This window comes from Camelus ferus, chromosome 15 (assembly GCF_009834535.1).
Source record: "Camelus ferus isolate YT-003-E chromosome 15, BCGSAC_Cfer_1.0, whole genome shotgun sequence".
Lineage (NCBI taxonomy): Eukaryota > Metazoa > Chordata > Mammalia > Artiodactyla > Camelidae > Camelus > Camelus ferus.
This window is the reverse complement of record NC_045710.1, coordinates 30292119-30318519: the sequence shown is the minus strand read 5'-3', so window position 1 is coordinate 30318519 and position 26401 is coordinate 30292119. Positions and strand designations below refer to the sequence as shown.

Below are 26401 nucleotides of genomic sequence, written 5' to 3'. Positions count from 1 at the left end.
CAGGAGAGCCTAGTGTTCGTAAACATTACTTTAACTGAAGGGACATAAACTGCTGAAAGCAGTTTCTTTTGGAATACCGATAGAAGCTCAAAAAGACTTGTGCCATAGCAATAAATCAGTTGTCTTCCACCCAACCTGGACATCCAATGGCACAGTGAGCTCTACACCCCTCAGAGAAGTCAAATTCATAGAGACATAAAGTAGAATGGTGGTTTCCAAGGGCTAGGAACCGTTTTACCCTAAATGCAATTAAAAGCCATTAAAAGGATTTAAGATAGAAGACAGCAAAATCAAAGTTGCATTTCAAAAAGATCAGACATGATATAGAAATTGGAGAGGCTCCAGCATGCAATTTCCTCCCTACTAAATCAACATAGCCTGACCTTTCTCAGAACCAGACTTGGTATCAGGAAACCTAAGTTTCTAGTCTTATATGTTACTTAACCATTACCTCTAATACAGTCTATCCTACAAGATTTCTAAGGAGGCAAAAACTTAAAAAGTTTAAGCAAGAATCCTACCTTCCAACTTGCTTTAGTCCTCAGAGTCCAGACAAAAGAGAAATCCAGTAGCTATGCAACTACCATTTCTCCAAGACAGAGGCTCTGCTCCAGCAACAGCTCCCTAACAATGCACAGGCACAAACAGGAAGGAACAGGCTAGACCGGCCACCAACTACTACTTACTAACCACCCCAGGGTTTACTTTATTCCAGGGGATTTTGTGTACACAATGCTGGGGGAGTGAGGGGGCGAGTATCCATAGGGACTATTGTAAACTGATCTTTTTTCTTCGCACATTGTACTAAGCATACTTTACATTTTAATGAAATGAGGGTGACATCTATGAAGCCTCCATGGCTTCAATGCTTTTTAACACTTATAAATCTTATCACATGTCTTAGACAAGTCGTGTTTGAAATTCATGGCCCAGCCATGTATATATATCAGATCTCAAAATGAGAAAGTTGGATCTAGTAATCCTGCATGCATCTTAATTATTTGCCCCCAAAATATTACTGGGGATTTGACAAGTGGCATAAATTGTCTTAGACAAACAGATGTGTTGGGTTAGGAATGCTGAAGGCTGACTGAGGTCCTCGCAGGAAAAGCCACAAAGGAAGTCACCTAGAATGAGCTATGAATGAGCTACCCAGCAGTTCCACAACCCTGCCCTCTCTGTGGTCTCCAGGTCCATGGTCTGGTCACCTGATAATGGTACTAACCTGATCTATAAAGGCCTGTAAACACTGAAAGAAAAGTAAGAAACTGACTCTCCAAATTCAACTCAAAGATGAATCCATTTTCATCTAATGGAACAAAACAATTTATCAGTCTTTCATATGTTCTTTTTGGAAAACAATCTGCAAAACTTGCATTACCAACATATTATTAATTTTGACCACTCCCATTCATTTTATAGAAATGCCTCAAGATCTTATATTTTAACACCAAAGTAGAAGGCATGATACCACTTGGCAAACAGGATGAAAGCTGCAGGTCATGGTATCTGAAATAACAAAGGGCAATGACTTCTTGCTTTCAAGACTTCTAAAAGATATCCATTTTTATAACTGAAAATAATACAATCTCAACATAGGAACATACAGAAAGAGTACAAGTGAAGGTGAACCTAGAGTAGTTAGTGCAGAAAACCAAGGCACGTAAATGTTGCAGACAAAAGAACAGACTTTTCAGTGCTGCCTGATCCAAGACAGACAACAATGATGTTTAAACCCAAGCCATTCTAACAAGAACAAAACAGAAGAGGTAATCTGGTAGAAAGAATGCCTCAGTAGGAGTCAAGACCCAAATCCTGTCTCTGAAATCAGCTGTACAAATAAGACAAAACACAATTTCCTAAGCCTCTGAGTATACTTTTGTTAAAAAACATTACAATATAATAAATAATTTAAGATAATAATGTAGTTTAAAAGTGACCTCCAAATTGCTAAATCCTAAAGGAACTGAAACAGAAGAGATGAAAACACTGGAGGGTGTGAAAGTACCTGCCTAGAAGGAGCATAACAGGCAAGCATCACAAAAGACACACACACACAATAACATTTAAACTAATTAAGATGTACAGATTGTATCCCCTTTAAAATGAACTGCACTGACAAAAAAAAATGACTCTTGAAACTCTGCCCTCTACCAAAAGAAATTCTTCCGCTGTTCCGCCAGTCACCAGCAGTGGGAAGCAAAGAGTCGCTGGAGCTGCGAATCAAGAGCCCACACACCTGCTTCACCTGTCAGACCCATCTTCGGGCAAATCAGCCCCAACTGCCACAAGAGCTCTATCCCATCTCAGGAACAGGCTTTCCACTCTTGCTCCTCAGTGTAGAGGAAATCTGCTGGACTACAACAGGGAGAGCATGCCCCATTATAATCTGGGAAGCATTATCTCCTAAGAACAGTGTTAAATCACAAGAGATTGGCTACATAAGTAACAGCCTATCTACACAAGGCAAGATCATTAGAGGAAAAAACATTAGAGGAAAAAAAAAAAACCTGCACAATTCTTAAAATGATATGAGGAAGTGTTTACATTATATTGTTAGGGAACACATTGGGTGGAGGGGAGGCAAAGTACAAAACTCTGTTTTAAATGATAACTATATGTTAAAAATAAATTTCACATGGGATTTGTCTTACCAGCTATCAAAATTTATTATACTGTGGTGCTTTTGCAGGTACAATTAAATCAATGAAACAGAAGAGAACAGATTAAGAATCCTAAGCATATCTAGCACCTTGAAATAAAACAGAAGATTACAAAATCACGAGGAAACAACAAACTCAATAAAAGATGTTCGGGTAATTTTCCCTACAGACAAAAACAAAATTAGACCTCCACCTTACTCCATTCTTAAAAATACAAATTAAAATGAGGTGGCATCAGGTTACTAAAACAATTTTGGTCTGAAAATAACAAGTGTTGAAGACAATGTAAGGAAATGAATGAAAAAAGGTGAACAGTCCTTAATGGCTTGTGGGATTATAAATTTCTAGTATGCTGTGCCGAATAATTTGGCTGCATGTGGTCAAACTGAAAATGAGCACTACCATACGAATCACGATGAATAATTATTCCAATTCTAGTTATAGCCTAGAAAGCTTGCACACATGCTCACAAAGGACATGTGTTAGAATTTTCAATGCAGCATTATGGGTAACAGCAAAAGAAAAACATTTTTTAAAGCACTCCAGATGTTCACTGGTAAAATACACAAATAATGCGGTATAGCATTCTATGAAAGAATATAACAATACTACCAACTAGTTAAAACAAGTGACCAGCGAACTAGGTACTATTTATTAACATAGCTACATTTCACTAATAAGCAAATAGCAAAATGTTACAGAGTAAACTTAAACACATGTAAAAGAATGTTTATGTTGTTTTTGGATACACAAATACATAGTAAAACTAGAAAAACACAGACTGGCTGCATAGCAGATTTGTTCCAGTGGCTGCCCCTTGCTGTTGGCAGGGATGATCAGGGTCAGAGGTACAGACGAAGGATGGGGAACAGGACTGGGGAGAATACTAGAGACTTCAATAGTAATATAATGGTTGAGAATCTGTTTAACCCAAAGAACAAAAATATTAACACTTGCTTCAGGTGGCATGATGTGGAGTTTTACTGCATTATCCTCTGTACTATTATGTAACTTGCTAGTATTATTGTTCACAATGCACAAAAAGTGGCTGAAAGGAAACAACAAACTGGTTAGAATATGCCACTCTGGGTTATAAAAACAAAACTTTTTTTGGCTGCTGCTGTACTTTATTTTTCAATTTTTTCATAATAAGTGTACATTAGTTTAAGAATTGGGGGAAAAATCTTTTGAACAGGAAAAAATATACAGGTAGTGATTAGATTCCATATAGTTCTGGTTCACATAAATATCTGTTGACAGGATTTAAGGCTGTTACAACATGACATATGTACTCTTGCTTCTTTGGGACTCTAAAAGTCCTCAAAAGCCAAAATAAAAACCTATTTTGAAATCCCAAAACTTTTATACAAAATATCAATGTACCAATGGAGAGGACAAAAGTTGCTTCTAAACAACATTCTGGTCTTTGTGGAAGGACAGAGAAAGGGGTTCCCTAATGGCTATAGACTGTTAATGCTTTCATCATTATCTGTAATTGTATAAAAATACAAGAAAGCATCACAAGAAATAAATTTGGTGTGTATTCCAGTAATACTTTTTCCATTATCATGATAAATAGTTTGTGGAAAGCTTTTCAAATTGGAATATAATGAGAAGGTAATAAAGCCTATCATTGTATTCCATTCCATCAGAAAACAAAACAGGAACTTTTATTATATGTAAAGAATATCAGTCAAACAACTTAACCTTGCCAAACCTCAGTTTTCTCACCTGTAAAATGAGCATCCTACCATGCCTCTCTCAAAGGGAGTGGCAATTGAGTACAGTAAGGAACTTCCATCGGCAAAAACCTGGTCTACTTTGCTGGAGGGTGCAGTGAAAGAAGCAAGAGCCAAGCCTGATGTCCGGCCATAGCAGGCTTCAGTGGTATATTAAACTGAATGTGGGAAGCCTCATTTGATCATCAAGGGGAAAAAGGAAATAGTCTTAGAAGATAGCAATCATAATGTAATGAAATACTTTAAGAAAACGGAACCTCTTTGTGATGAACACAAAACTTTAAATACTGATAGTGAATAATGACAACAGAATAATTCCTTATAGCAATGGTTTCAAGAGATGGTCACTTTCACTTAACAAAATTGTAAAGCACTGGGCATGATCTACAAATATTTAAGTACACAGATCTAATACACTAAAAGAGAACAAAAGTGGAAACAGATGAAAGTTGAACTGTTTTCCCCAAAATATTTTTTTTTTTACCATTTTGTACCTACTTCATGAACAGTTATTCTTACTTGTTCTAGCTCACAAACACAAGAGGTGACTTAGGAATGAGACACCCCAGTGAACCAATCAGCCAAGCAAAATCAACCCAACAGTTAGCAGGGCTAAGAGCCAGAAAGCTCTCACATCTACAGCACTGTCATACTGGTTTTTATATTAAACGAACAGCAGAGGAAATAATAACCCCCAAACTTCAAAAAGCACCTTACCAGAGTGATGTCTCGAGAAGCTGCAGCTGCACTCATATGCAAACTAGGCTGCCTTACAGAACTGCTGCAATCAAGGGCTCGAGCAAATGTCCCAACAGCACTGGATAAACCATAAAAGCAAACAGGAAAGAGTAAGGTGCTGCTATTTTTTTAATCTTAAACACACACACACACACACACATTTAGGTAGCAAATAAAAAACTGTAAAAGTCAAACAAGTTCATTCAAATGTGTAAGAATCAAATATCAGATTTGATATCCATTAATGAAGACACTGGCTGCACATTATAAATTTTTGTCAGTGATCCTACTGTATGAATCCTTACTAAACATTATTTTTGAGATTTCTCCCTTTGCTACATATAGCCCTCACTGATTTGTTTTAATTGCTGTATAGATAAAGTATATTCTGTACGATTTAAGAACTGACAAGCCAATGCTATACATATGGGTCATTATAATTAAATTAAGAAAAAGTGGCTTGTGTGGCATAAAGAATGGAACGATCCATAATGAAATGCCATGGAGTAAACAATTTGGTATCCAAAAGTGCTCAAAAAGTAAGAAGTAAATTAGATGCAGAGTTTGACTATTACTGCACAGCAAGTTCTGACCACTTTTCTAGCCCAAATTGTGACATTCTAGAAACATTTTTCCTTGAGATGAGATATCATCAGCTGTAGCAACGAGCTCCTTTGAGGACTCAATATATACTAGATTTTCATTAAAAAAAAAAAAAAAAGAAGAATTACCACAATACTGATTTTCATTTAATGGTTTAGAAGCTCTTCCCATATACTGAGATCCCTAACTTCAAGAAATAAAGCATGAAATAAAGATAAAACTTGCTGCTTTTTGTCTGTATTTTAAACATGCTAGCTGAGGAGGAGATTTTTTAAACAGTTTAATTAAAATATAACACATGTGCAAAAAGTACAAATTGTACACCTATCTAGTTATCACAAAGTCAGTGCACCCATGTCACCAACATTCAGGTCAAAAAACACATCGTCACAGCGCCCTGAAGACTCCTTCTGTAGGGCTGTTTGACCAATGCTTGGCACTCATTAGTTTTTAAAATTTAAACCATTCTGGTGGGATGTGCAGTAGTACCTGACTGTGGTCTTAATATATATTTAGATTTTTTTTTTTAAACAAAAATTTACAAAGACACTAGGTGCACCTCCTTGGTGCTTCTTATGCTGGCTTCAAGGGGGAAAATACATATATGGTCGCTGGCAATCAGGAAAAGAAAAAAACAATACAAATCAAATCTGAAACTGCAATATCTACTAAATAATCCAAAATCCAGGTAAATTTTCTGAAGTCTCTAGACAGCAGTTCTACCAGTGATTCATTCCTACTCCTGAATCTTCAGTCTCATCCACTCCACTGGCTGGCTCCTCCCTAACAATGTACATCAAGTCTCTTCATCCAATAACTTAGTGGCTAGGCGTGTGGGCTCTGGAGTCTGAATGCCTAGCCACCACCAATGACTTCCATGATGACTGGCACCATGAACAGTGAGTACTAAGGATGGACCAAGACCTTTTTTCCCTTTGTATTATGAAAACTGCTCAACAGAAAATTAAGAGGATACAGTGAAGACCCTTGTAATCATGTCCAGATGCACCTCATTTTACTATTTTGCCATGTTTGAAGCAATAAGGATATATTGTACAGCACAGGGAAATATAGCCATTATTTTGTAATAACTTTAAAGGGAGTATAACCTATAAAAATACTCAATCCCTATGCTGTACACTTGAAAACTAATGTAGTACTGTAACTTAGCTATATTTCAACAAAAATAAATTAATTAATTAAAAAGATAATAATATTCTGCCATGTTTGGTTCATTTTTTTAAGGAAATAAATATTTTTAAAAGTATACCTCCATACCTAGTCCCAGAACTCATATATACATATGTAATATGCATATGCATATATACACCCATTAGTGAAGACACTGGTTGCATACTGTAAAATTTTTTTCAGTGATCATACTGTATGGATCCTCACTAAACATTATTTTTGAGATTTCTCCCTTTGCTACATATAGCCCTGATTGATTTGTTTTCATTGCTGTATAGTAATAACCCATTACTCAGTATATCTCAATTCATTCATCAACTGCTTGCTAATGTACTTTAAGGTTTTTTCAGATTTTTCTATTAAATGCAATGCTATGATAATCTTTTTTATTTTCTGCTTTGCAGCAATTCCCACATGAACATTGTCTACTTTTATAACTGAAAAATAAAAATAAACTTCTGTCTTATTCATTTTCTCAAGAAAGAGGGCGCAGGGAGGGGCAAGCAAGTCAGCCAGGCCTCCAGGCTTAGAGCTCTCAAAGGAAAGCCTCACACCTACCAGCAGACCTCACTCAGCACAGTGCGATGAGAGGGGCACGGTACCAATGACCCTCAAAAATCCCTGTCTAGAGTAAAGGAGATTGCCACTTTAATTAAAGATCTGGGATTTCAGGTGTGGAATTTCTTCTTTATACGTTTCTGTAGTGCTTAAGTTTTTACAAGGGGCATTTCTTATTTTTCTTAATCAGTAAAAATTAATCTCTTTTCATTTTTAAAACAGAAACTAATGATAATAAATCATATTATTTAGTAGTGTGATATAAATTAGGCTTTCTTACATAGTTAGAAAAAGAAAAACACAACCAATGAAAAAAAGTAGAACACACTGAAGGAAAAACACATACATTTTCTAGAAATTCCTTTATAAAAAGAAAAGACATCTCTTGACTCAACAGCACCATACTCACCGTGCTACAACTAAAAACTGGTCAATCTGTCGATCTGTAAGTGGGCTATTTGGGTCCCAAACTTTCACTTCCAATTTTGACTGCTCCCTCTCATCTGATTCTCCTGTCCGAGAACAAAGGAAATGGAGTCTTGTTACTCACAAGGCATATATATTGTCACATATGACTGATGACTCTGATCACCACAGCATAAAAAATGTAAGGTAAATGTTCATGGTTTGCATACATCCTTTCAGGCAGTAGATGCAGAACTCTGTAAAGTGAGCTCTGATGATGACACAATCAAACTGACCATTAACATGTCTTTCCTGAGTATTTGTATACGTGAGGCACCAAACCTCACAATAAGAGATTAAAAGACAAAAAAGTGCTCCTGCCGCAAGCTCAAACTGTGCTAAAATTTACACATGAAGAGCTCTGATAGAAACGAAAAGAAACATATCACAGAGACACATAGATATATGATGTAAGATTCTGAAGATAAGAAAAATCATTTCAGGCTAGCTAGGGAACGAGATCATGCAAGAGGTGGCGTTTCTGCTAAGAATTGAAGGATATGAATGCACTTGCAGGGGTAGAGAACTTAAAGTAAGAAATGAAAACATGAACAAAGTCATGGGGCTTTAAGATGTGATAAAAAAAGTAGCTCATGTTGTCAGGAATACACTAAAGGGAATGTAAAGAAAAGAGATGGCTAAAAGAAGTGGGTTACGTAGCTCACAGCGAAAAAAAATGACAATGAATATATGTATGTTCATGTATAACCAAAAAATTGTGCTCTACACTGGAATTTGACACACATTGTAAAATGACTATAACTCAATTTTAAAAAGTTTAACTAACTAACTAACTAAATAAATAAATAAATAAAAGAAGTGGGTTATGAAAATGTCACTGATGATATATTTTCTGAATAGATTTTTTTATTTGGAGGTAAGGAAAAGCCCTTGCCTTTTTAGCAGAAGAGTGACAAAACCAGAACCAAACGTCACATCTCACACTTAGCAATGAAATAATTTGCTCCACAGACATACATGATAAAGACAGAGACATGGTATTGACAGTGACAATAGAGACCAGACAATGATTTAGGAATATCAGTGACAGACAACATAGTGGGTAGATTTCAAGTCTTGAGAACTACATGGATACTGTTGGCATTAACAGAAAGAAACAACCAGGAGGTGCGGACTGAGGTAAAGACGGATGGATGATAATACAGGATGCTTTGTTTTAGGAATGTCTCACAAGGAGATATAACCATGAGCTAAGACATTCAACATTAGGTTCATTTTTAAAAACTAGTTATAAACCCAAAAGTTTGCAAACTGCATGAAATTTGAGAAAGGAGAATGACACAATTACACTTTCCTGTATCTTCAAGCAAAACATTTTAAGTAAGATAAATAGTACTGGTAAAAAAAAGAAATATAATAATAGTATGGTAAAAATAAATCTATATTTGAAATCTGTATTTTTAAATAATACAAAATGAAACAATGACGGTATTTAGTATTAAGCTCCTATTATACAGAAGAACATATGGGTAAAATTGGTATTTACTTTCCAAATTCAAGTTAGTTAAATTGATAAACTTCAATCCAATCCATACATTCTGCAGCATAAAACAGAAAGAGAATTCAGTGTAAGTGTTCTAAATAAATTTGCTATAAATAATAAAACACTCCTGAATGCATTTCTACTCACACGTAAAGCACAGACCATATCGTGGGATAAGAACAAAAGAATAAATACAGAAATTTTCTATTCAGTCACTCTAGAGAATTCCCCATTTTGGAGTCATCATATAATTACATTTATATCACAGTCTGATCACTTCTTCTTGAGGAAAAACTTTTAAGAAGCTCTTGACCAAACTTACTTAGAACATGTATAACTAAATCCTCAACCAAGCTATCAGCAATCTTTAGAATGGTCTTGGGAGCTATGGGATAAGCCAGAGACTGGACCAAGATGAATTCTATGCTCTGAGGGTCATGCTCATCCCAGTCACTGCAATAACCTCACTTTCCTCCTCCATTTATGATAATCTGGGCAATTCCGATCTGCTGGAATCCCAGTCAGCCTGTGAAGATCTCCCTAATCTGTTAATTCCTATAAAATGTACTTACCAACTAATTACATGACTATGTACAGCATCCTGATTTTTACTTCATATGTTCCTCTTCATAATTTTGAAGAAATGTAGATTCAGCAATGATTTTAAATGTGTTAGCCGTCCGTAACCCTTCAGCTATACTTTAAGATTTCTAGAAAATAATGACAAACTACTTCTTCAGTAGTAGAAGTCCCCTAACAGCACATGACACTGTTTAAAGACTGAAGAACTAAGGCTGTATGAGCTGTCATTCTACAGATTCTTTACTGGACAACTAGAAATATTCTTTGTTCTAAATACAATTCATTTTCTTGGCAACAACCATCAAAATACTACACTTTTTGTGTTATACTTAATTCAGAAACATACAAAGATGCTATTTATCACCATTTGTATTAATGTTCTGAAAGTTCTGGGCAATGTTTTAAGTTATGCATCAAAGGGATAATAGTAGAGACAAATACTGTTGATATCACTTATATGTAGAATCTTAAAAATCCAAACTCATAAAAACAGAGTAGAATGGTGGTTACCAGGACCTGGAGGGTGGGGAGAATAGGGAGATGTAGTTCAAGGGTACAAACTTACAACCTATATAGGTAAATAAGTTCTGGAGATCTAATACACAGCATAGTGATTACAGACTGTTATTATAAACTTTAAACTTGATAAGAAACTAGATCTTAATTGTTCCCACCACAAAAAAGAAATAATTATACGACATGATAGAAGTTATTAGCTAATGCTATGGTGGTAATCAAACTGCATTACATAAATGTATCAAATCAACAAATTAAACTTACACAGTGTTATATGATAATTATATCTCAATAAATTAAAAAAAAGTAAATTACTAGAAAGGCACAATTAAAATAAATATATAAAACTTAATGGCATTCCACCAAAGAGAAATAAACAAAAAATTTGAAAAAAATCATTCATTGTGGCAACAAAAATATAAAATATTAAGAAATAAAATTGGAAGAATGTTTATATAAAGAAATTACAAAACTTTCAGAGAATATAAGACGACTTGAAAAAAGATGGTTTTAAAATCTTAAGGGTATCATTTTTGTACAAGTAGTTTAATAAATTTAACAAAATTTAGTTTTGAAAGTCAAATAATTCAAATATTAATCTCTATAAATCTAAGAATACAATTCTTAAAAGAATAATTACCTTTCCCTAGGAGGTAAACTGCTCCGGGTTAAGCATTACTGTTCTTACATGGTTGCAACCAATACCTGCTTACATTAACTTATCATAATCTGATGTTTTTAAGTTAATTAATAGTCACCATATTGTAGAAAACACATTCTGCAAAATTATACACTTAAAAATAATAAGGGTTATAGAAAAAATAAGACAGAACTTTTAAAACCTATGAACTTGGTAATAAGAACACACACACACACACACACACACACACACACAGAGCACAACAATCATAATAAAAATACCAACACAGTTAAATCTCCACTGACATTTACACCAAGTACAAAGGTCAGTCAATCCTTTATCTCCTTAAACCCTGATCTCTTGCTTCCTCCACTGAGATGTAGGTCACTGTGTACAGTTTCAACAAAATTAAAAATAGAATATAGTGTGCAGGGTTTTTTTTTTTTTTTAAACAGTGAGGAAAATATTTTTCATCCTTTGATTTGTAACTCTAATATGCCCCATATAGTTTTAACACAGTCAAAGTGCCACAGATTTTGAGGCCAATACCTCCACTGGAGGAAAGCACTACTGTAGAATTGCCTCCTTTTTTTTTTTTTCTGTAAACACTCTTCATCTGTGAGAATAACTGCTTAGAAAAGTCTCAGATGAACTGACATAATTTCCACACTACATTGACATCTTTCTATCTATTGACTGCATGTGAAGCAATTCAAGCGTAAAGAGCATGTACTGTAGCCAAAGGGACTACTAACTTAATTCTTTAACTTTCAAAGACAGATGCATCCTAAATTCCCAACTACAGACAAGTGTTACTTAATTAGTAACAGTAGACAGTGGTGGCCAGGGGAGAAGCAACTGTAGTAGCTAACACTGAGTTCTGGACTCTGTGCTAAATGCTTTATAAAAATTACTTCATTTGATCATCACAACTCTATCATGTATGCACACACATCACTATTCCCTTTTTAAAGAGAAAGAAATGGGAACTTGGAGGGGTTAGTTTTCCCAATGTTACTCAGTTGAAACATAATACAGCCAGTTTTCACCCAAGACTGTGAATCCAAAGTTATTTTAGTTTAATAATTTAATGTTATTATAATACTTTAAACAGTTAACAAAGTTTAACTTAACATGTAAATGATTTACTTCTTAAAATTCCAGTGTTACAGCACAGCTAAATAATAATGCAAAACTTACTACATATGACGTCTTTATTCTACGGAAAATTCTCTAGGTGGTTTTCTCAAACTCAATAAAGATTTAAAATCTCAAAAGAAACCTTTACCTTCCTTTGCAAACTATATGCTGAGCTTTCAAGATCTCAACAGTTTGTTACACGGTGGGTAGCCATAAACAAAATTTAAAATTCTAAACCCACAAAAAAGAAAAATTTTCACCAGCAAGACAAATGCCACATCGATGTCTTAGAATTCATCAGGACACGTTCACAAAGAAAGCAAGCCTGTGATATATTCTGGCACGGAGCTGATGCTTCCACCTACTCAGGATATTAATTCAGGTTCTACATCTCATGCCAATGCAAATTGGAATCTGGCCACTGGTCTAAACGTACCCACTCAAGAGTATCAAAAGGGTTAGTAAGCACAGACTGCATCAAGCCCTAAATATCTGTTCTTGAACATGGTGTTTTCTACTATTTAATTTCCCTAAAAACAGGTACAAGCTGCATGTATGAAAGCTTTATAATGGCAATGTCTATGTCTTTCAAGTCTGGTTTAACTGCTGGTGTACCTATTTGCCACCCTACTCCTGCTCCCCTGAAAATACACTAATTAGGGAGTAAAGACGGGTTCTTTAAATCTTTCATCTAGCTAGTTGCCTGATACAAGTGAAAAGAAACATTCTGGATATGCTAAATGCTTTAAAGTTGAAGTAAAGAGTTCAAAGTGACTTCTTCATTTGTGATGAAAACTATGGTGTTTTTCATTGTTAAAGATGAATACCTACAAATAAAGCTAACAAGTTATAAACTTAGTAAGAAATATATAAAATCACTATTAAAATAGAACAAAACAAACAAAAGCTTCCACAAGACCCAAAAGTGGCCTTCAACGAAGAGAAAGAATTCCTTGTGTCTGGATAGGACGTTTCAAAAATCATCAAAATATCTGTTCTCCCTAAATTAACTTAAAAATTAACTGCAACTCAAAAAAAAATAGGAAGGAAGGTTTTTTTTCTTCTGGTTTTAGTGAAGCTTGGAAATAAGAGAGAAACTAGCCTTACCAAATATTAACATACACTTACAAAGCGCTATAATTAAAGCAGAGTTTAACTAGAGCATGAACAGATAGACCAGTGGAATAGAATAGAAACCTCAGAAGCAGACCCACGTACTGCTCAATGCTATAAAATAATCAGTCACTTCCCAAAGCAATATATAACATTAATACAATTTCCATCAGAATCCTAATGAAATCTGGAAAGGAAGAAAGTGACAAATTGATGATAAATTTCAACAGTAAGAAAAAAAATCTATGAGATGAGACCCTCCTCGACAAAGAAATTTTTTAAGAACAATGAGGGAAAACTTGCCCTGCCATTAAACATATAAGAGCTACATAAAATAAACTTGGATCTATCACACGATGGAATACTGCATAAAACATAATTTCATGGATCTCTCTCTACAGATTTATGTAACAAACAGTCTGGGAGAACATGTTAAATTAATAACAGCAGTTAATAGTGGTCTAGAAGGGAAGATCTGAGGGACTACTACTTTTGTTTCCAGTATAGTTGCATTTTTCTACCACAATTCATATCATTTGCAATAAAATAAACTTTCAGATTTAAAAACTGGGAAAAGAAAGGGAAAATAGTGGAGCCCCTTTGTTACACTACTGCTACAAAGGGACTTCATCACAAGCACTTCTAGCTGCAAGGTTTATTTGGAGATGTTGACTGTGTATTAAAGAGACAGCATTCTAAGAGATGCGGAGTACTGAACAGCACCCCTAAGGTTCTCTAAATCCTAAGGCTCAATAGGGTACCTCATGAGACTCAGTGGGGCTTTCTCTTCCACCTCATCCACAATGTGACTTCTCCTATTTAAGGTCATATGCATAATAAGAAAGGGTTCTACTGCCTAAATAAAGTTTGTAAACCACTCATCCTGAGGACTACCAGGAAAAACAATGTTAAAAGCAATTAATACTTGTTAATAAACTATAAGATCTATTACATTAATGAATATTTAGGTACGTTTTCTGAATACAAAGAATGCCGTTGTCAGATAACTGGTATAACTCCTCAAATGCCACAAGGTGTTAATAATTGCTTTAACCTACAAGAACCACTTCAAGGTTCTTATCCTTAGAAACTTCAAATTGTTACTGAGAAGAACTATAGAATAAATTATTTCATTTTATGTATGATTTTGTTCCTTAAATTAATTTTTTAAAATTCTAAGCTAGGTAGATATGCTTTCCAAATTACAACACTCTAACCAACTTTATGTTTTCGAGGCTTAATATCACAAGTACATAATTTTTCAGATAAATGAGAACTCGCGGGTTTCCATCATATGATTTTTCTGCCACTGGCACTTGAAACATCCCAATTTTGTTCCTTGGTTCAGCATTTTATCTTTACATGAACAATACTACAAAATTTCTAGGCTTTCTATACACCGAAGTTTATGCTCAGTGCTCAAGAGAGAACCACACCATCAACAGCTCACGCAGTCCAAAATTTTAAAAATCAAATAATTAAAATAGCGCCAAAGATTACATGAACAACACAGTCCACATAGTTTGAAAAAAGTAACGATCAGAGTTCAGGGAGGAGTAACAAAGGCCTGATTGGGGGATATTGCGGGTCGAGTGACACACACACATGAACACTAGGGACATTTCTGGCTTTTGGACTGTGCACAGAAGGACTTGCTGAACTATTTCAACAGGAGCATAAACATTTGTCAAAAACTCATTGTACTGTACACAAAAAAGGGTGAAATGTACTACATACAAATTACACCTTAATAAAAAAAACAAGGAAAAACCTACCTGTAAATGATTACTTGGAAGACAACTGGCATTTTGAATAAAATTACAAACATACATTTCTTATGACTTAGAAATTCCACTTCCAGGAACTTATTTTCCAGTTATATCCAGAATATAAAATTATCCATTATTTAAAGGGTACTTATTGTAGCACTATTTATAAATTTTTTAAATGAAGTGTTTTTAAAAATAACAAATATATAGCGAACACTTAGATGCAGTGATACAAGTCTAAGATCAAACGTTAACAATTGTATAAACATCCAAAATTATTTCTGGAAGACAAGTCCACTTGCACAGATCACAATGCCAATAAATGTGATCTGTCAGCCTATAATGAACTGATTAACTACTTACAAACTATTCATAAAAACTTCTAAACACAACACAGTTGAGTGTAGATACCGCATTCTGTTCTCAAAACTTAGTCATTATTGATTGACCTTTCCTGGTATTAAGTTCACTAAAATGCAGACATATGCAGCCTGGTATTATTCACAGGCACCCCACCTACCCACCACTGACAATGACAACCGACCAGTGTGCCTTATGGTTCACAAACTCTATCCTGAGTTGATTTAACTTTTCTGTATACATTTCCTATGAGTAAGGCAAGGTAAAGAATGCAAATTATGAAAACCTTAAGGGAAAAGACTAATAAATTCTAAACTTCTATATGACAAAAATTCTAAATTTTTATATAACAAAAATAAATGAGTTAAATTTAAAATCATTATTAACTTTTTTAAAAATGAAGAGGCAGTATGTGCAATACTTGAAGACAAAGGACAAATACTTTGTTTATCTTTAATAAAGATAAACAAAGTATTCTTGTCAACACCTATACAGATAAATAAGCAAATAGAAAATATACAAGGAATTTACAGAAAAACTAAAGGTAACTAAGTAAAGCATAATCTCAACTTTTAAAAGTTAACACAACAGCAGCAGCAGCAAAGAAAAACCAAAAAGCCAAGACAATAATATAACAAAATGAGAGTCGGGGGACACGAGGGGGAGGAATTCCCTAATAATCTATTGGAGGCATCTGGCTCTCTCACACAAAAATTAATATAGGGTCCTAGAAAAGGAAATTATGGTACATCCATGCAGACTTAAGAACTATTAGTCACCAAAAAAAATAAAGTCACTCTACTAATGGGGAAAGATGCTAAAGATACATGACCAACTGAAAGAAGCAGCTGCAGAATAACATAAGCAACCTGGAACTGCACAAAGACTGAATGGATTATGAGCCAGAGCATGTACCAAAAACAATACCCTAGAGGGAGGATAGAGCTCAAGTGGTAGAGCGCATGCTTACCATACACAAGGTCCTGGGTTTAATCCCCAGTACCACCTCTAAAAATAAATAAATAAGTACTAACTACACCCCTCCCAAAATTAAATCACCTATTATTCTTTCATCTTTGTGTAAAATCTACACTTCCAAAAAAGCACAAAAATAATACCCTAAATAATAATAGTAATTAAATGGGGGTTTGGAATGAAGGCAAGGGGATGGTGTTTGTTTTCTATACTACACATTTCTGTATTTTGTGTTTCACTTTTTAACAGTAAGAATGTTTCACTTTTGAAATCAGAAAATAAAGGTTTTAAGTATACAGTTAGGGCAGGAGAAGGAAAAATTAAGTCTTGCTAGGAAGACCTGTTCTTAAAATGCAAAGCTTTGAATCTCTCTGGTATATAAACTATTCAGACCAGCCAACATCCCCAATAAAACCTAACTGTTCACCAGATTCCATGGCTACCTCAGAATGATGACAGGAGGGCATTCAGGATCCCAAGGCATGAGCATGTCACAAGTTCAACAGCACTAAAACATTCTTAAAGATGTATTTGAAAGAAGAACACAGCTAGAAAACTCACAAAATTATAAAGTCAAAAAAGAATAACTGATCAAATAAATTACTTTTCATTGCTGTTTGCTATATGTCTAAAATTGGAAGAGGCCCTAACTTTTAAACTTTAGCCTGAAAGTTGCTTCTTCCATATGAAGAAAATAATATTTGAGTTTTAAAGTACCTTTGTTTTCATAGGACTTGAAAACCCAAAGAAAAACATACCTTCTAAGAGCATTTCTGGAATGTCTGCTTGATATCTAGGTCCCACTCTGATTTCACCTTTGTCAGCTAATAGTGTTTTCACTGAGGGGTCATAGACCAATGAGTAGAAAAAGGTATCCTGGGGAAAAAAGACAAAAAATATCTAGGTAAATGTAATTCCTTCTACTTTTTATAAAGTAATAAATCCAGTGTCACAATAATGAAACCATAAAACTTCAGAGACTATAAAACTTCATTTTGGTGAATAAATCTCCAAGGAGAGCAAGATGTTACTGTCATCAGATAAAACAGTACAGAATTAAAAAAAAAAAAGTACAGAATTAAATGAAAGCAAAACAAATAGCTTAACAATAAAGGTAGATAATGAAGTTTCATTATTATCCATTTCAGTCTAACAGAAAACCATTAACAACTCTAAAATTAAAAGCTAGCAAAGTTAAGCAAAAGTCAAAGGAAGACACCTGAACTCAAGAAATCATTTAAAGCTGTAAAGCCCAAACTAAACAGTAAAGATGCCTTCACAGATACCGGACACTCTCAGTTTTGAAGTGTTTCTGTCCCACATTTTATCAAAAATACTAAAATGCACATACATCTCACATTATATGAATTATAGAGGAGCTTAGTTTATATGCAGTTTACTAATATGTTACATTGTATACAATTTAATTAAATATCTGTAAGTACAACTTTGCAGTTCTTTAAATTCTGAAACACTCCTATGTATATATAGATAAGCATATAAACATAACTGTATACATGCTACCACCACTAGCACACCCACCTAACTTTCCATGGTCACTTAAGAGCAAACACCCTAGTTACTGTGTCTAATGGGCAAAATGACCTATAGCCACCAGTCCTTGGCTGGATTCTGCAATACCACTGGAGGTCATCTGAACCAGCAAAGTCTTGCCCCTGCTTCCCACTGTGGTTCTGAGGGTCATCTACTGCATGACTGTATTACATCCTGGAAAAGCCTAATCCTACCAACAGCAGACTGATAAAGGACTACATGGTTAAAAAGCAAATGAGTAGGAAAAAAAATCCTACAGACCTTTGCAAATTTTCATCTACTACAGTGCTTAGCACATACAAATTGCTAACAAATTATAAAGCAAAAATATCACCTTTTAAAAAAAAGATCCACTCTCAACAACCAAATACAATAAAATATACTGAAACATGTTGAGTATTTCCTTTTTATTTCTGCTTCTGTGAACAAAAGCTAATTTCTGAGCATAATCATTTGCCATATTATTATCCATCATTCTGTTGAATCGACAACAAACCCTACTTTCTTTTCTAAATTTCATGCGTATAAGTTATAAAGACTATTAACCTTTTTTCTCCCTTGAATTTTATTTTCCCTTTCATTTTCATTATTAGGTTTTCATATGGATAGTAGTTCTACATGTTTGTACCAATCTTCTGTAATGTTTTCTTCGGGATAAAGGAACAGCACTTTTGAGCACAATAAAATACTTTTTAAAAAGAAAATATGTCCCTTTAATTCTTAAAAAAAATACATGTAATAAAACTTTTTGGAAACTTTTACCATGAAACCATAACGGTTAAACACTGAAATATTATCTTTTCTTTTTTAATGGAGGTACTGGGGATTGAACCCAGGACCTCGTGCATGCTCTACCTCTGAGCTATATATACTCTCCCCCAACACTGAAATATTATTAATAGTAAAATATTTTCCCCATGATACAAACAATAAAAATCACAAAAAACTGCAAAATATGGAATACTCTGTTTACAAGAATTTCCTCCCTTCAATAAAGTACAGGCTCTAATTCAACTTGTTAAAAATGTTTAAAAAGTTTCTTGTTGAAGTTTACAGAAAGAAGTATTCTTAGTTGACAAAGTTTATTATGATTCCAGGAAAGAAAGCAGACCACCAATGGTAAAATCTCATCTGGAAAGAGTCTAAAAGAAAAGCTATTTATTTAAAAAGAGAGGAAAAAAAAGGAAAGAAACAAAACATAGGGAGAAAGACAAAGTATACATAAGTCACTTATCTCATAAAGCCAAAAATATTTCTTCTACTGGCAACTAAATCATGTGCTATACTTTATAAGCCTTTCAAGTACCAAGTGAGACAGACACAGGAGTTTTTGCCAACTCTTAGTTAACCAGAAAAATTAAATTACTCGAATGTAAATAGTCATAATACTTTTACCATAATACTGCTATCACTGTGCAAAAATTTGGTAGAAGAAGAAACAATTTAAATTTATAGGCTTCACGTAAAATAGAAAACAAAAACACTAACATACATATATTTACGAATTACCTCTTTATCTAGATACGATAATACTGACTCTGTCTCATTCAGAAGGGCAACACTGCATTTCCCCCTGTTGAAAGAGAAAAAAGGGAATAAATGTAAAAAAGACCTCCTCACCTTCACAGTGATAATGCCTACAAAAGTTAGGAATATTCGAAATGTAAAGCTGCCATTAAGAAACCAGATGGCGGTCAGGAACATTTATATATGTATATATTTAGACTCACTTTACAATCCTGACATTGTGTAACCTAAAAAATAAAACTATCTTTGTAGACATTTATTGAGAGGCCAACCTGGGGAGGGAACAATGTTAGGCAGTAAATTCTTTTAACATAAAACACTTTATAGGTAATTTCCTTATTTTCCAAGAAAGCAGAGTACAATGCAACCTTTAGATAAAGAGTCAGTTTCTGATTCTGTAAAGAATTAATATAAGATAATTTTATACAAGGGTCCCTCAAAGACATCACCACGCAAATTTGCCTAAAATAATCTTCAGATTTTTTAAGTAGCCACTGCATATGAGAACCTAAAAATAATACACATTCACATCTGGACTATCTTTATTGAAACTGCTCTAAAGAGTAGTTAAAATTTAAACACAAGGACTTCTATAGAGCAAGGGGCAAATAAAGACTGACAGATTCAAGGACCTTGAAGTCTGACAGCATTTATCTTTGGTCATAGCTGAGTGTGAGTTCAAAAATAAAATGTCTATTAAAAAAGACCTGTCTACACTTGAGAAAAATTAAGATTATCCAAGTAGTGATATGTATTACAAACATTTTTTAAATTACTCTCAGCAGCTTGAAAAATTCAGAACAGCTACAAATTTGAAACGAGAATTCTGACAGGCTATTCAAGTTACAGATATTGGTCAGGGCTCACAGAATATTTTTTAATGTTATAATGTCATTTGATTTTCTAAACAAATGTCACAACTTGCTCTCCACAAAATAACATACAAGAACAAATACATCACATATACATTAAATAGGAAGCTAGAAGGGCTTTGTTGGATTATCAGAGTGAAATATGATTCAAAAGAAAAAATTACCAAAAGCAAGATAAAATAGCAAAAGTAAAATATTAACACAGGTCAAAAATTGTAGCTTACAAAATATTTTTGCAATTGTATATTCATTAAATAAAAAAGAATTCCTATAATCAAAACATCTTTCTCTGTTAATCATCTCAGGTTAATATTGCTTCAAAAGGTTTCTCTGAGAGCATGTGGTATTTCCATCTTATCCTGTCAAATCTCTAATTTGGTTACCAAGAGTTATACAGGTTTTCTGTTTTTCTAATATATTTTTTCATGCATATTACTGAAGCAGAAAAATTAACATCATTCCTTCAGTGCATATAACACTCAAAGTCAATAATAATCTGACATGCTCTTACAAAGGACAGATTTAGAGTAGGGAAATTGCTCTGTTGCTGTTAGCACAACTACAGCTGCCATAGAACTTCTATGACCTGTGAATACGTGCTCACACGTGCAAGAGCACTTAAGTAATAAATGGGATTTCCAAAAATAGTTTCACTTACTTTTTTTGCCCCAGTAACAGCTGAAAAAGCAGTATTTCTAACATTTAATACTTAATCATCTAGAAAAAAAATCTTTTTTTTTTAAGTTCTCCAAAATCAGAGGTTTTTTTAAATGGGGGGGGGGAGCAGAAGCTACTAAATGTTATTAATAGATACCACTTGAATTTTATGGGATAACAGACACTGAAAATTCATATAAACAATAAAACATGAAGTCACCGCCATACTGTCTGAAATGACAAAAGAATTTAAACTGAATCACTAAACCACTATTTTCACAATTATATTAGGAGACAAAGAAATATTGGTTATACTGTTTTTAGAGGCACAACATGATTACAAAACCAATAGAAGGATATCTCACCAATCTAAAATATAAATTATTTTTGGAAGTGTAGATTTTACACCAAGATGAAAGAATAACAGGTGATTTAATTTTTAAACTCTTTAATGTAGCTATAGTGTATTTTTTCCCAAATTAAAAATGAAAATCTGACACTTAAATTTTCATGTACATACATTAACAGCTAACAGAGTAAGAGGTTGAGTCAGAATTATTTTATGAAGTAAATATGAATATATAATTAACACATGTACAACCATGCCAAACGTTGTTGACAAAAGAAGTTTAAAAAGAGATTTAAAGTGTTGGCTTCCTTTATGCTGAACAAATCTTGGCTCATAGGAAAAAACATCATACATTTCTAACCACAAACTAAAGGAACCATTATCAAATTGTGAATATAGATAACCCAATTGTTTTATCCTGAACCTCAAGCAATGTACCTAATTATGTCACCTCCACAGAACTTTAAATCTTTAGGAATGAAGACATCCAAACATAATGATATAAAACATATCAAAGACCACACAACATTCAGAAAGATCACTCCAGGTCTATATAATCATTCATACTGCTTTTCTATACAGAATCACACAGAAGCACAGAATTTCTACAGAGATAACATATTTTCCTACCGATCATTCAAAGAGTTTTTAAAAATATATTGTTTCCGGCTTGGAAACTGTGCAGAGTGCTGGAACAGAGAGAAATGTGAATAAATACAATAATACAACATGGTCCAGTGTTTAATAGCAGTTGCTGATCAGCCTGGAATCTATTTGCTTAATAAGATGTCCAATATAATCTCTACAAACTCAAAAACCTTACGTAAAAATGTGTACACAGGTTATTTTTCCTTTTATCTAAAAATGTTACCTATTGTACAAATTAAACATGAAAAAGTTTAAATTAGCATCCATTTCCCCACTACCTGATGACTTTCCTGCACTTTGATACAACTGAAGCTGATAGAATGGTACAAGACGACCATTCCTCCTTGGAAAAATGAAAATTTATTAGTGCCACACGAGACTTATTGGACTTTAAACTTTCCCTGCTCAATGAAAACCATTATTTCTTCATTAAAAAAAGCATTTCTCCATTAAAAGAAAAATGAAATCTTGCCATTTGTGACAACATGGATGGATCTAGAGGGAGATATGCTAAGTGAAATAAGTCAAAGAAAGACAAATACCGCACAACCACTCAAAACCTATGGGACACAGCAAAGGCAGTGCTAAGAGGGAAGTTTATAGCGATACAGGCCTTCCTCAAAAAAGAAGAACAATCTCAAATAAACAATTTAACCCACCACCTGAATGAATTAGAAAAAGAAGAACAAAAAGCCCCAAAAAGCAGCAGAAGGAAGGAAATAATAAAGATCAGAGAGGAATTAAATACAATAGAGATTAACAAGACCATAGAAAAAAATCAACCAAAAGCTGGTTTTTTGAAAAAGTAAATAAAATCGACAAACCTCTGGCCAAACTCACAAAGAAGAAAAAAGAGAGAGCACAAATTAGCAAAATAAGAAAGGAAAATGGAGAAATTACAACAAACAAAATAGAAATACAGAATATCATACGAGAATATTATGAAAAACTATATGGAACCAAACTGGATAACCTGGAGGAGATGGACAAGTTTCTGGAAACATACTGTCCACCAAAACTGAATCAAGAAGAATCTGAACACTTGAACAATCCGATCACTAGAAAGGAAATAGAAATAGCAATTAAAAACCTCCCTACAAATAAAAGTCCAGGACCGGACGGCTTCACCGGGGAATTCTACCAAACATACAAAGAAGAACTCATACCAGTCCTTCTCAAACTCTTCCAGACGATTGAAAAGGAGGGAATACTCCCAAACTCATTCTATGAAGCCACCATCACCCTGATACCAAAACCAGGCAAAGACACTACAAAAAAAAGAGAATTATAGGCCAATATCACTGATGAACATAGACGCCAAAATCCTCACCAAAATATTAGCAAATAGAATCCAACAACACATAAAAAAGATTATAATACATCATGACCAAGTGGGGTTCATCCCAGGGACACAAGGCTGGTTCAACATACGCAAATCAATCAGTGTAATACATCACATCAACAAGAGAAAGGACAAAAACCACATGATCATCTCAATCGATGCAGAAAAAGCATTTGATAAAATTCAACACCCATTTATGATAAAAACTCTCGCCAAAGTGGGTATAGAGGGAACATATCTCAACATAATAAAAGCTATATATGACAAACCTACAGCCAGCATAGTACTCAACGGTGAAAAACTCAAAAGCTTCCCACTAAAATCTGGGACAAGACAAGGATGCCCACTATCACCACTCCTATTCAACATAGTCCTGGAAGTCCTAGCCACAGCAGTCAGGCAAGAGAAAGAAATAAAAGGGATCCAAATTGGAAAAGAAGAGGTAAAAGTGTCATTATATGCTGATGACATGCTACTATATATAGAAAACCCTAAAAGGTCCACACAAAAGCTACTAGAGCTGATTGAAGAATTCAGCAAGGTAGCAGGTTACAAAATTAACGTTCAAAAATCAGTTGCATTTCTTTACACTAACGATAAATCAACAGAAGAAAGTAAAGAAACAATCCCCTTTAAAATAGCACCCAAAGTAATAAAATATCTGGGAATAAATCTAACCAAGGAGGTGAAAGAATTATACACAGAAAACTATAAACCATTGATGAAGGAAATTAAAGAAGACTTTAAAAAATGGAAAGATATTCCATGCTCTTGGATTGGAAGAATCAATATTGTTAAAATGGTCACACTGCCCAAGGCAATCTACAGATTTAATGCAATCCCTATCCAATTACCCAGGACATATTTCACAGAACTAGAAAAAATCATAATAAAATTCATATGGAACCATCAAAGACCTAGAATTGCCAAAGCATTACTGAAGAGAAAGAAAGAGGCTGGAGGAATAACTCTCCCAGACTTCAGACAATACTATAGAGCTACAGTCATCAAGACAGCATGGTACTGGTACCAAAACAGACATATAGACCAATGGAACAGAATAGAGAGCCCAGAAATGAACCCACAAACTTTTGGTCAACTCATCTTTGACAAAGGAGGCAAGAATATACATTGAATAAAGACAGTCTCTTCAGCAAATGGTGTTGGGAAAACTGGACAGCAGCATGTAAAACAATGAAGCTAGAACACTCCCTTACACCATATACAAAAATCAACTCAAAATGGATTAAAGACTTAAACATAAGACAAGATACAATAAACCTCCTAGAGGAAAACATAGGCAAAACATCATCTGACATACATTTAAAAAATTTTCTCCCAGAAGAAATAAAAGCAAGAATAAACAAATGGGACCTAATGAAACTTACAAGCTTCTGCACAGCAAAGGAAACCAGAAATAAAACAAGAAGAAAACCTACGGAATGGGAGAAAATTTTTGCAAGTGAAACCGACAAAGGCTTGATCTCCAGAATATATAAGCAGCTCATACGACTGAATAAGAAAAAAATAAACAACCCAATCCAAAAATGGGCAGAAGACCTAAACAAGCAATTCTCCAAGGAAGACACACAAATGATCAAAAAGCACATGAAAAAATGCTCAATATCACTAATTATCAGAGAAATGCAAATCAAAACTACAATGAGGTATCACCTCACACCAGTCAGAATGGCCGTCATTCAAAAATCCACAAATGACAAATGCTGGAGAGGCTGTGGAGAAAGGGGAACCCTCCTACACTGCTGGTGGGAATGCAGTTTGGTGCAGCCACTATGGAAAACAGTGTGGAGATTCCTCAAAAGACTAGGAATAGACTTACCATATGACCCAGGAATCCCACTCCTGGGCTTGTATCCAGAAGGAAATCTACTTCAGGATGACACCTGCACCCCAATGTTCATAGCAGCACTATTTACAATAGCCAAAACATGGAAACAGCCTAAATGTCCATCAACAGGTGACTGGATAAAGAAGAGGTGGTATATTTATACAATGGAATACTACTCAGCCATAAAAAACGACAACATAATGCCATTTGCAGCAACATGGATGCTCCTGGAGAATGTCATTCTAAGTGAAGTAAGCCAGAAAGAGAAAGAAAAATACCATATGAGATCGCTCATATGTGGAATCTAAAAAACAAAAACAAAAACAAAAACAAACAAACAAAAACAAAGCATAAATAAAGGACAGAAATAGACTCACAGACAGAGAATACAGACTTGTGGTTACCAGGGGGGTGGAGGGTGGGAAGGGATAGACTGGGATTTCAAAATTGTAGAATAGACTACACTGTATAGCACAGGGAAATATACACAAAATGTTATGATAACTCACAGAGAAAAAAATGTGACAATGAGTGTGTATATGTCCATGAATAACTGAAAAATTGTGCTGAACACTGGAATTTGACACAACATTGTAAAAATGATTATAAATCAATAAAAAATGTTAAAATAAATAAATAAACTAAAAAAAAAAAAGAAAGACAAATACCATCTGATCTTACTTATACATGGAATCTAAAAAAATAAAACAAAACAAATGGAAAACAGACTCACAGATACAGAAAACAAATGGGTGGTTCCCAGAAGGAAGGGGGAGGGGGTGAGCATACAAACAGATGAAGGGGATTAAGAGGTATAAACGTCCAGTTAGAAAATAAATAAGCCATGGGGATGTAATATACAGCATAAGGAATACGGTCAATAATATTGTAGTAACTTTGTACAGGGACAGATGGTTACTACACTTATTGTGGTAATCATTTCATAATGTATGCGAACATCAAATCACTATGTAGTAGACCTGAAACTAACATAATGTTGTATGTCAAGTATATTTCAAGTGAAAAAAAAAATTCTTTTTTAGTTGC

At 34.2% G+C, this 26401-nt stretch overlaps 1 protein-coding gene across 11 annotated transcripts in view; it reads right to left on the bottom strand.

Moving 5' to 3' along the window:
* MTA3 (metastasis associated 1 family member 3) overlaps positions 1–26401 on the bottom strand; it is a 174527-nt gene that overhangs the window by 52220 nt on the left and 95906 nt on the right. For all 11 annotated transcript variants that reach the window (XR_001365227.2, XM_014554613.2, XM_014554614.2 and 8 more), the window contains exons 5-8: positions 19620–19683; positions 17315–17432; positions 7902–8004; positions 5120–5219 (exon numbers count right to left, since the gene is read on the bottom strand). Coding sequence is in view for 10 of the 11 variants with exons in the window: in XM_014554613.2 (XP_014410099.1) it covers positions 5120–5219; positions 7902–8004; positions 17315–17432; positions 19620–19683 (385 nt within the window). In the remaining variant the exon portion in view is untranslated. The remainder of the gene's footprint in view (positions 1–5119; positions 5220–7901; positions 8005–17314; positions 17433–19619; positions 19684–26401) is intronic.